The 12711-nt window shown below is 42.9% G+C and overlaps 1 protein-coding gene across 1 annotated transcript in view; it reads right to left on the reverse strand.

Moving 5' to 3' along the window:
* The window catches only part of PLCB3 (phospholipase C beta 3), a 69840-nt gene that overhangs the window by 24724 nt on the left and 32405 nt on the right, over nt 1-12711 (reverse strand). Inside the window, exons 12-16 of the mRNA XM_054993232.1 lie at nt 11229-11311; nt 10988-11072; nt 7265-7445; nt 6288-6395; nt 4780-4844 (exon numbers count right to left, since the gene is read on the reverse strand). Coding sequence (XP_054849207.1) covers nt 4780-4844; nt 6288-6395; nt 7265-7445; nt 10988-11072; nt 11229-11311 — 522 coding nt within the window. The remainder of the gene's footprint in view (nt 1-4779; nt 4845-6287; nt 6396-7264; nt 7446-10987; nt 11073-11228; nt 11312-12711) is intronic.

Consider the following 12711-nt stretch of genomic DNA (forward strand, 5'->3'; position numbering starts at 1 on the left):
GTCACTTGTGGTTCTGCTCTCAGTCATCAGTAGCAGAATTAGGAAACAAATTAAGGAAGCTCTGCATGCTCCTCAGAAGTCACCCTTTCAAAAGGCTAGTCCTGACCTGCTAATTTTATATATACAAGGGAAATTGGATGGAGTCGCATTAAAATGAACAATCCCCAGGGATTCTCTGCGGTGGTATAGCCCACGTTTCCAAGGGAAGGAGGGGCACAAAAAGCCAAGTAGCCCTAGGAGCCCATGGAATTAGGCAAGCCATGGGATTGGTGGCACGATGTTTGAGTGAGGGGGTCCATACTTGGCAGCCCCAGATACAACTCCATACAGGACTGTATCACAATTGACTATGGACATCTGTACAGCTCCAAGTTCAATTGCGAGTCCATTCTTTCTCCTTTTTTAGAATATTGCTTTGGAGGAGCAGGATGTCAATGCAGCTGCCTGAGCCAAAAGATATTTTCTTGTCTACTCTTGTGTAAGTCTGGTATTGAACGACAGAGTGAATCATACTCATACGTGGCTGCTGGCTAAAGATCCAATGAGTCAGATTCTACAGTGGTGAGAATGGAAGGAGTTTGCCCACGTGGATCTCGCCCACCTTTCCCTTCTTCCCTTTAAAGGTGATACCCATGATTGAAGGACCCGGGTACACAAAATGTACCGGGACAGAAAGGGCTGCAGCAGAGGTGAAAACTGAATGAATTTGTCCTTCTTCCTGACAGAAAAAACTCTCCCACTAAAGAAGAGAGAATGTTGGCCAGTTCACCCTCCTTGCCAAATACATTTGAAGAAACAGAAGATTTCAAAGAATGTCTTATGCAAGATTTATAACTTTCTGAAGAGATCGCAGATGAACCAAAAATAGGAAAACTGAAAGATAAATGTATCATCTGAAAGCGTGTAGCCGCAAAGACAGTCTGAAAATAGATCAAAAGTATGAAGTAGATGAATCAAGTAGATAACAGGTACAGGAGAAACAGAATTAAAGTAAGAGGAATCCCTGACAAAGTTGAAATAAATAATTTTAACAGCTTATTTAGAGCATCTCCTAGACCCGGCGATGGGATTCAGGTCAGATGATATATTAAGTGATATGATGTATTATTGTGTCAATTCTGCAGATAGAAGAAGACAATTTGATACACTTTATTTCAAAGAGAAAATTATCTATCTTGTACAACTTTCATACTCTAGAAATTAAGAATGTAAAGAAAGGACTGTTTTTTATCAGACTTATCACCTACTGTGTTGTTGAGATAAAGTAGAAAATGTCATTCAAATGGGGTCTCTTCAGAGCCACATTTTAAGGTAATTGAAAGAGGACAGGTGTTCAATCCAAGGAACAAGACAGCTTTTGAATGAACAGGACTCTTAGATATAGCATAGATATGCATCCTGTTTTAAAGAAACTACTTGTTCTACAAGGACAGACATGGTAAGAATCAGTAGCACAGATAATACTGAAGACAGTACCTCATTAAACTGATAACTATAGAAGAAATTGAACGTGCATTACTCTTATTTCTACTAGAATTTGGTATATCAGTTGAATTGGGGAGCATTGATAATTATGTAAAAAGTTAAATTGTTTAAAGTTTAAAGTGTCAGGGGGCTAAATCATTCCATGAAAAGAAATCTTTCAAGTCTTACCTTCTTGCGGGAAGCACATATATTAAAGAACAGCGGGATAATTATTTCAATTATAAGATATAAGATATTATTGCCACTGGAAGCATGGGGGTAAATGTCAAAGATTATTAAATCCATCGAGGTCTTCTCTTAACCCCTTTTGTATAGAATGATGCTTTTCTTTAGAAGAAGACACCATTTTATGGAGATTATTTCTTGTACTGGGGTGAAGAGAAGTTTGGATTGTTTAAATTAAGGAAGTAATTAAGGCAGTAATAATACCACATTGCTTTGAATATCTACAGCTTAGCAATTATATTCATGAAATTATGGAATGTGTTCATGAAACAATATGAAATCTCACATAAAACTGACTAATTCTGAAGCTTTCATTGAAAACAAGATGAAAGGAAAAGGATTACTGTCACAAATTTATAAACTGCTTTTATTTTTAGGAGACCATTTAGGGAAGAATTTTCAGAATTAGCTGGAGAAAGATGTTGCATTCATTGATGCATTGCATTTGTTCAACATTTTACCCAAATGGAAATTTGCAAAAATTTGAATGTAAATTAATATAAGTCAACGTATTCAATTCCATGTAGGATTGATAAAATGTATCTGGGTAACTATGACAAACTATTCCCAGAATAAAGTCGATTTTTTCACATTTGGTAGCGCCGTCCTAGTGCCCAAACCTTTGGGGAAAACAATTGTATGTTTGATTAGGAATAAGATTCATTATAGTTTACCAAATCTTTTATAGAGTTTGCTTGGATATTTAGACAGCTCTGTGGGGGGAAAAAATTAGGAAGTATTTGTTAACAACTGCAAATATTCCAATATCTAAGAATTAGTGTAAACAAAGTGACCATTGTTAAAGAACTAGTTTGGTCAAAGCGTGGAAACAAAACAGTCACTATAACTGAGAGCCAAGCTACAAGAGACGAATTACTCAAGGAGGAGCATGTGAAGGGAGTCACAATGTTAGTTGGGAAGCTGAGTTTTAAGAGAGATCGGAAGGCTTTGTTAATTTCCCCTCACTACAGAGCCAAGGAGATCACTGCTCAGGAGGTTTGTTTATTTCCTCTTGGCCTCTTAGAAGGGGAAGTGAAACTGACAGCCTTTGGGAGGCAAAGAGGAAATTAACAAACCCTCTGAGCAGATCTCCCTAGCTCTGTAGAGAGGGGAAATTGACAAAGCCTTCTGATCTGGCTAACAATGCAACTCCCTTCATGTGCTCCTCCTCGTGTAATTCGTCTCTTGTAGCTTGGCTCTGAGTGTGTACAATAAAAAAACCCTGAGGAATCTTCCACAGGTCTGACCACCATTTATGAATTTCATTGAAAGATGATATAATTTAAATGGTACTTTCTAAAGGCGCTTTTCACTTATTTGGATTAGTGTTGAATGATAGCTATTTAATTTTTAGGTAATATAATGACTATAACTTATGTATTTATTACTCCTGCAAATTAAATTTGGGGGTGGGGCTTCAACTGTTGTGGATGCATAGGAATATACTTTTGCAAAGATGCTGGGAATTTTCTATCCCCAAATTTTCCTATCTTAGCTCTAGTTCCCAGGGCTGAGAGAAAGCCATGACAGATCTTTATTTAGCAATCAAAGCATCCCACCAGAAATCACCTGTCCCAGGATGCAAAACAGCTTTGCATGTGTTCTACCACTGCTGTTGGTTAATTACTCAAGTTTTGCTTAGCAAGGAACTGAAGTTCAGATATTCTTGGTGAAGGGATTGCAACAAAATTATCTGAGGCATCCAGGCAGCTTTCAGTTCCCAGCCAGATCGTTCCAAGAAAGAGAAACAGGCAAAACATCTCTGGAATAATTTATCAACCTGCAAGGTTGCCTCAGAAAAATCTGTCATCATGAGCAGAAGAACTCCAACTTTTGTGCATACATAGCACTAGTTCAGGAGACCCCAACGTGGTGCCCACAGGCACCACATTGCCTACCAAGACCTTTCCTGATACCTGTCAAGTGTTTTTAAAAAAGAGGAAAAGTCAGGTGGGGCTTTTGCCCAGTAGGGCTTCTTATTGGCCACTGGAGATCTGATTGGCTTATCAGACTAAAAAAAAATTTAGCAGCCGCTCTCCCCATAGCACAAGGATCTTCACTGCATAACTGAAGGTATGCAAGCAAGAAAATAGTTTTAAACATTACATTTGTTTAAAAAGGGATTCTGTTAGGCAGAGCTTCGGCCTGAAGTGTTAAAGAGATACAAAGTTATGGATAACCTCACTGACATTTTTGGGTTGGCTCTGTCTTCTGTGGCAGCCATTTTTTGTTGGCTCCACCTCCCTATGTCAGAATTCCAAAGGGGCCTGCCGGCTCAAAAAGGTTGGAGACCCCTGCTCTAGTCAATAACTGCGAGTAAACTTGCCTATAGCCATCGAGAGCTTTTTCCCCCATTTAACCAACCAAATAAGCTTTTGTAAATTAGGAACCAACTGTTTCTGTGACCCCGCCCCAAGCAGTCAATTTCCCAATGACTAGTACAGAATGTGTCAACAGGAGACCTAGTAAAAACTTGTACGGATTGATAACTTCTCTCTGCTTTACAAGGCTATAACAGCTGTATGCAAGTAACAGATGTATGAAAAGCAGACAACATTCAATCCAGAAACTACTATTCTTTTTTTTTTTTATGTGTGTGTGGGCATCCCTGGAAGCTCCCTCATTTGTCAGCTTTTAAAATTTAACTTCTGTCCTCATCGTAGTTCAGAAATTTCAGAGTTGCTTACATGGGGCTCCCACGCTCTGAACAAGCTGATAGCAATATTAGATGCAGTAACAAATGCAGGACTGCCACTGAAAATGGCAGCCCCATGTTGTCTTTCCTTTCCTCTCCTAGAACGGAGACATATGATGGGACAAGATCATGTCACATTTCCCTTCTCCAAGATATAGGCAATTAGCGGAAGGAGAGGGGAAACACACAGTCATATAACATGTGATGATTACAAGGGGAAGTAGATGGAAAACTCAAAAACAGGGCTGCCATTTTCAGCGGCAACCCCACGTTCGTCCCGAAGTCTCGTTCTATCCCAAGGCCTGGTTATAACAACATACAGGTCCCCAGAGGCTTTGGGATACAAGTCAAAATAAGTCACCTTACATAGATACCTCATCTGTTGTGGGCTTTTTCAATTCTTGTTGCTCCTCCTCTTCTTCGCTCTCAGCTTCACGGTCTGGGCACAATGAGAAGGGAAAGGGTCAGAAGCCCAATTAAGATCACAATGCCAAAGAGAAACATCATGCCTAATCCTAAAGGCAACAACTGAGGACTTAAAAGGCTCCCTTTCCCCCACAGGGAATCCTAGTAATTTTAACACTATGAAAGAGAGTTCTTGGGGCTAGCCTACAGGTAGAGACGCCAGGAAGATGTAGGGGGCAGGGATAGGTGTGTGACCTCACTTCCAGTGAGTACTAGAGGCGGTGTCATGATGTTAGGGGTGACACTCTAGAATCTGCCAAAACTCCATGCTTAAACTGCAGTTTTTGCAAATCCTAGAGTGATGCCCTGACATCACTTCCATTTTTGGCCAAAAGCAATGTTGCGCAATGCCAACATGCCCACCCCATTTCCCCTGTAAGCCTTTGAGGTGCAAGCAGGCAACAGATGGGATTGCTAGGAGGTCTCCTGCCACAGTAGGAGACCTGGCATCCCAACCTACACGTGAAGCATGGGAAAATTGGACTGTACCACTTTAGACAATACACATGGGTAGGGTCTTGTCTGTAAAAGAGCCCGTGAACAGAAAACTAACTGGGAACAGGCAAAACTAGAACTTGCTGTGCTAGTTTTCTACTTGCAGGGAGTTTTTACAGACAGGCCCTTTAAATATAATACTCCTCTGCCATCTGCAGTGGTGTAGTCCCTTCCACAACCTACGTCCGTTCTGTGTGTTGGTTAGGCCTCAGTACCGTCACCATTCTGGAATTCTTAGAATTCTTTGGGGAAGTCAACAACGTTAGCACGGTATTAATCAATGTTATATTTTGCTGTGTAGATCTGGTCTCCAAGACATCTTAGGATCCTATTTCTGGCACCAAAAAAGAGACTTTGACAACATACCCCATTCTTCTCGCAACTAGCATTACTGATCACACACATTCCCTCCCCCTATCTACCTTTGACAGCTCCAGATAAATCACTTTCCCCCAGTCCTAGCTAGTTAAAATTTTATATTTGCGAGTTACTAGCATTGCCATTTTTCAGTGTTCAGTTCATCCCCTGGAGTATCTGCAAGTTAAATCTCCAAGCAGCGAGTTGCCGCATCTTGTCTCTGGTGCACATTCACATCAATGCATGCACATGAACACCATGCAATGCGTGGCCTGACATTTCCCACACACTGCAGCTGCTTGGGTATTTCTTGGTCAGTAAGGGACTGTAGGAAAATGTCTTTCTAGCATCAATCACCCTCGTAGCTCAGTGGGAGTTACAGCTATTGCCAAGTACACCAACACAACAGATGGCAGATACAACCTTCAGCAACAGGCTATGGGGATGGAAAGGCTGAGCTATGATCCTTGGTATGAGCGTAAGGGTGTTTCAAGTTTTCATCTGTGAAGCACTCATGACAACAATAGTTCCTTCATTCCCATCTCTCTCCCTCTCTGTCACTCACCGATGGATTTGCGGGGTTCAACCAGCTTAGCTATTCGCTCAGACGATTTCTCCTCGCCGTTGGTCATAACTGGTGAAAGTGGTTCTTGCTGTTCCACTAAAGGAGAACCTGGGGAGAGAGGGAAAGTGTAAAAACCGAAAAAAATGATACTTCATAGTATACAAGGTGAGTGAGGTTTCCTTTAAAATAACAGAAAACAGGATTTAAAAAAAAATCTAAGTTCCACAAGCGTGGAGCTCGGAATCCTGATACTTTTCGGTGTTTGCCTGTTTTTAAAACCAAACAAACCAACAACGAGGCTCCCTTGGTAACAAAACACAAAACCAAAGAGTGGACAAACTACAACTGGAGGAATATAAATATAAAATCCACTGCATAACAAAGATGCATGCATAACAAATTCATAAGCAATATCTGTTAAGTAACGGTCATATAAATAGTGGTTGCTTTATACCCAGAGATTTTTATTTTGGAATGTTCATTGTACCTTTGTATGAATTTTTAGAGTATTTATGAACATTTATAGAAGCACATAGTCACTTTATACATTTGAATGTTACCACTTATAAATTCAAACTTGAATTCTTTTTCATTGTTATTGATTAGGGGTCTCTGATACCCTTATTCCTCCGGTTGTGGTTTGTCCACTCTTTGTGTTTTTAAAACCTGGCTTCCAGCCCTCATGACTGTCAAATGTCATTAGTGAGCAACCATGTCAAAGGACCTCTGAGAATGCAGGGAAGCACACGATTTTCTTTCAGTGGTCTGTGGGGAGGGACTGCATTACACTATGTAGCTTCTTGGCCCTCTGGCTAGCAGAAGGCGAGTTGTACAGCACACACACGCACACTCAAGCTGTGGAGCAAGCCTGCATTATAGGGATCATCTTTCGAGAGCTACATGTTAACATGGGTTCTTGTCTAGAGGAAAGCAGCAACGTAGTCTGAGATACATAAGAGAAGAATCAGCGCGCTTACCCAGTGAGGGAGACCCCGTCTCGGCCACACTCGAAGAGTCACTGTAGGAACTGGGTGTCTGCTCCAGCACCCGCTTCCGTACGCTGCCCTCAGACTTGCTGTGCGGACGACGCTTCTTGTTCTTCACCAGGATACGGCCCAGCAGCTCCTGGGGACTCGGCAAGGCTACACCAGGCTGTAACTGCAAGTCGAGAAGGGAAAAGAGGGGTCAAGACCTGTGTAATATTGCCTGATTGGGCAAACTAACAGGCGCACGGGTCCCTTCCCCCTAATTTTCAGCATTTTTTATCTAGGTCTAAGAGTTTGTACAGTATAGTGGTTAACAGAATGAGCCAGAAGTCCTTGGTTGAAATCTCTGGCATAGACACATTAGATGGTTTGGGGTCAGCCTCAGCTCCCCTTCTCGCAGTGCGGGGATACTGCACACCTACCTTACAGAGGTGTTACAGAGAGCAGGGAAGGCAGGTTAGGAGGAACACCGTTGCCACTTTTTCTGTCTCAAGCATATAACTTTGGCTTATACCTCTTGGTCATGCCCAGGGCTTTTTTGCTGGGAAAAGAGGTGGTGGAACTCAGTGGGTTGCCCTCGGAGAAAATGGTCACATGGCTGGTGGCCCCGCCCCCTGATCTCCAGACAGAGGGGAGTTTAGATTGCCCTCTGCGCTGCTGAGCAGCGCAGAGAGCAACCTAAACTCCCCTCTGTCTGGAGATCTGGGGGCGGGGCCACCAGCCATGTGACCATTTTCAAGCGGTGCCGGAACTCCGTTCCACCGCATTCCAGCTGGAAAAAAGCCCTGGTCATGCCTAAGGACAAGAACTGAAGGGCCCTTGGGCTCTTACCTTACAGCTTGTGCTTTGCAGTGTGGACAACGGGCCACTGCACTAACTTTTAAGGATCACAACAAGGAAGTGATGTGTTCTGAACATCTAAAACACTATACAAATGCTAAGTATTAGTATCTATAGACCATTTATCTGTGAAGGGGCAAAATAACACACATACAGAAGATATTCTGCCCAACTGAGCAGGAAGGATGCAAGTTTGTTTCAGCTTTCAATAATGATGATGATGATGATGATGATGATAATACTCAATTTATATACATCCTTCAGGATGACTTAACACCCACTCAGAGCGGTTTACAAAGTATGTCATTATTATCCCCACAACAAAGCACCCTGTGAGGTGGGTGGGGCTGAGAGAGCTCTGAGAAGCTGTGACTGACCCAAGGTCAGCCAGCTGGCTTCAAGAGGAGGAGTGGGGAATCAAACCTGGTTCTCCAGAGTCCCGCACTCTTAACCTCTGCACCAAACTAGCCAAGGACAGCAAACATATTTTGGATGATTGACAGGCACTCAGATGTTCTTTGGTTTAAGTTACATCCCTCTCCCCACACCTAGATGGGGTCTGCAAACAGAGGCCAGGATGGAGAGGCATTGGGGAGCATGAATGAGGAGGGCTTTCGGAAGCGGAGCTTCTTCTTTCAACAGAATCAAGGCTCTGTAATTCCCTGCCACTGGAAATTTGCCTTGCTCAGCTTGGTATAAGGTTCAGTTAATTTTTGTTCAGAGGATCTTGGTGATTTGATATGACTCTGTATTTTTTCCTGCTGGCAAGTTTTGTTTTGTCCCTTCCAATGGCTTATGTACAAGGGTTCAGTTTTTCTTACAAGCTGTCTTTGTTTTTCTTACAAGCTGCAGATACACTTTGGATAAAAGGTTGTGCTATACATTTTTAATAAAATACCCTCAGGTAACCATGTGTCTAGGAATTTCTTCTGCAGGAAAGCAGATTTACCGTGAAGGTTTCCCCTGGGTGTCAACTGCATCCTGGGTCTGACTTTGACACACTGCACTCTACTGAAATGAGAAGCCTTTTTTCTCCAGCTTACTTACTTACATCAAGCCTGAATTCTCCCTTGAAGCTAAAATGACAAAACTGAGGCTATCGAACTTTGGTCACATCATGAGAAGACAAGACTTTCTGCAAAAGTCAATAATGCTAACAAAGGTAGAAGGCAGTAGGAAAAGAGGAAGACCCAAAACAAGATGGCTTGACTCAATAAAAGAATCCTACAGTTTGCAAGATATGAGCAAGTCTATTAATAATAGAACATTTTGGAGGTCTTTCATTCATAGGGTCGCCTTAGGTTGGAGACGACTTGACAGCACATAGTTCTAATAGATGGCTAGGTAACATGAGGAACAATTCTCTGTCACGTTATGTGATGGTGGTGCTGAAAATATCTAAATTTATTGAAAAGATACCGGACTGAGCATGGATTAGAAGTCACAATGATAACAGAGCACGGTCATTTTAAAGACATGGAAGGTGGCACATGATTGCTCTGTCTGTCTTTTTGCTAAATTGAAAAGACTTTTGTGTTTGTTTGATGCAAACTACCATTTTTGTTATTTATGGTATTTTTACAGACCGTCCTGGACGTGGATGGTCTAAGCCAGCTCAAGCTCATCAGATGCTGGAAGGTAAGAAGGGTCGGTCCCGGTTAGTACTTGAATGGGAGACCTTCTAGGAAGTGAAGGGTCACTATGCAGAGGCAGGCAATGACAAACCACTTCACAGAATCAGAGGGTTGGAAGGGACCTCCAGGGTCATCTAGTCCAACCTCCTGCACAATGTAGGAAACTCACAACTACCTCCCCTTCCCACAGTCCCAATGACCCCTGCTCCATACCCAGAAGATGTCAAAAACACTGTCAGGATCCTTAGCCAAACTGGCCTGAGGAAAAATGCTACTTGACACCAAGGTCGCGATCGGCCTTACCCTGGGCATGAAGGATGGAGCCACAAGAACTAAGCACTGATGTAACCCTTCCTGCCCTCTCTTTCATGATCTGCTCAGGTTCACAGAATAAGCATTGCTGTCAGATGGCCATCTAGCCTCTGCTTAAAAGCTTCCAAAGAAGGAGAGCTCACCACCTTCCAAGGAAGCCTGTTCCACTGAGGGACCGCTCTAACTATCAGGAAGTTCTTACTAATGTTTAGCCGAGAACCCTTTTGATTTAAATCCAACCCGCTGGTCCAACCTTCTGTGGCAATGTAAAACAACAACTTCAGAATGTCTCCTGCCTTGAAAATCCCACGAGGGGTCACAACTTGACAGCACTATCCATCACTGTTTTTGCAGAGTGCCTTGTTATGCTCAGGTACACAGAATGGGAACTATCAGACCCAGACTCAAGAGATGCTTGGGAAGAAGAACATTTTGCTGAAAACAGATGCTCATCCTTAGAGGCTTATTAGGTACACTGTCCAGATTTGCCCTACTTTGCCAAGTCATCAACTGTCAGGAGCAGTCCCCAGATCCACTTCAAGAGAATCATTAAATTTTTTGATAGGATATTGTTTTCTTCTGCACTCTGCGATGTAATGTAACACACCTTACCCCGGGAAACTGGGCATTCTAGAGTCTTTGCAACAGCAGAAAGGGAGGGCTAGGAAGAACTATTCGTAACTCTGGGTATAAAGCTCTCTGCCACGCAACTGCGAAGTAGACCCTAGTTCACAAAAGATTATAATGCAATAGACTGGTTAAATCAAGTGGTTGTTGCAGAGGAATCAACCCTTGACCGCTGGATGGAAATCAAAAGCCCTACGGGAGAGGTCCATACAGATCCGTACAGCAACACGCAGACTAGCTGAATAGCAAAGTGATTTTTGGAAAAACACTTTTTCAGAAAATGCCTAAATACAGGACGCACCGGGTATTTTTCCAAGGGATCAATGAGGAGAGCATCCCCAAAGGTATTCCGGCAATACTCTGCCATCTTTGCCTGCTGCTTTGCCCTAGGAAAGGAAACACAAAGGGAAGATTACCAGTGATCCAGGCCTCCATCTTCTCCCAGTTATGTGGGATTATGAGGGGACGGGTGACAGCTTGGAGGGGAAAGGGAACAGATCCACATTTCTCCTCTCCAGGACTGAGGCAATGCAGCTACTCACGAGTCTACATGATTCTCAAATGAAAGGATAACAGGAAAAGGTGACGTCTTGAAGGCACTTTCGGCAATGGCCTCTATGACTTCCTGTAATAAAAAATGAGACGGGAGGAGAGGTTAAGGGGTCAAAAGTACTTCTCTGGATAGAGTGGGGCAGAGGCTGAGGGGAGGAAGAGAGGCTACATGAGGAAGATATTGGCCGTTTCCACATGGCTTACCTTCCCTCGGAACGACCCAGAACATCGCGCAAAAAACGCGGAAGATTGTGCTTTCTTGTGCGAGATTTGCGCGACATCGCGAGAAAACGCGATCTTCCGAGGTTTTTGCGCGATGTTCCAGGTCGTTCCAAGGGGAGGTAAGCCACGTGGAAACGGCCTCTGTCAGGAGTGGCTGTGTGCCTCACAATTCAATCCCCACACCAGGCCCTCAACTGGTGACCTAACATATATCGCAGTGAGTTGTGTCTGTGCAGCTTCAACCTGTAATAGCTAAATGGAGGCAGCTTCTCTGCCAGGTACCGGGTACTGAACACAAAGGGTAATCACCACAACTGGAGGTATAGACTATATCAAGCCAAACAGGAATATCACATACAGATGATGCTCAATGTATAAGCTTTTATAAGTGCTATAAGGCAAAGAGAAATACCCTTAAAATAAAGAGTGCTAACAATAAATAAGGTAAGCACGGAGTCATTACTGACCCATGGGGGGACATCGCATCACGACGTTTTCTTGGCAGACTTTTGTTACGGGGTGTCATTGTCTTCCCCAGTCATCTACACTTTACCCCCAAGAACCTGGGTACTCATTTTACCGACCTCGCAAGGATGGAAGGCTGAGTCAACCTTGAGCCAGCTACCTGAACCCGACTTCCGCCAGGATCGAACTCAGGTCGTGATCAGAGCTTGGACAGCAGTACTGCAGCTTACCACTCTCTGCCACGGGGCTCTTAACAGTAAATAACCATTCCTCTATTCCAACATTCCAATATTCTGTATCTCAACCAATACAATAAATATCTAATGCAATTAATAACAGTTACAAAATCTAATCCTATTAACAACTATTACATAATTTACAAACGTTCTTGGCCGTTAATCCACTAACTGTTGTGGCAGCCTTATATATGCTGGTAATCGGTCTCTCTTAATCCTTTTTAGATACACTGGGATAGAAATCTCACAGCGGTACTGGGGACAAGACTATAGGGAAAGGCTGTTTGCCTTCACATTCCTTTTTTCTGGATTTCCTGAAAGCTTCTGACTGGCAAATATGGGAAAGAAAATGGTGGACTAGATGGCCTTCGGCCAAATCCATCCAGGCTCTTTTTATGCTGTTCAGTTTATGACACACAGTAAATAAAAGGGAACCCTGCTAGTCTCAACTTTTTGAAACGGGAACCCTCTCCTAAACTTACTTAACTCAACCTTTCAGGACTTCCTTGCATACTCAATTTCTATTCTACTCCTCCATACTCCATCATAA

The sequence above is a fragment of the Eublepharis macularius genome, chromosome 1 (assembly GCF_028583425.1).
Source record: "Eublepharis macularius isolate TG4126 chromosome 1, MPM_Emac_v1.0, whole genome shotgun sequence".
Lineage (NCBI taxonomy): Eukaryota > Metazoa > Chordata > Lepidosauria > Squamata > Eublepharidae > Eublepharis > Eublepharis macularius.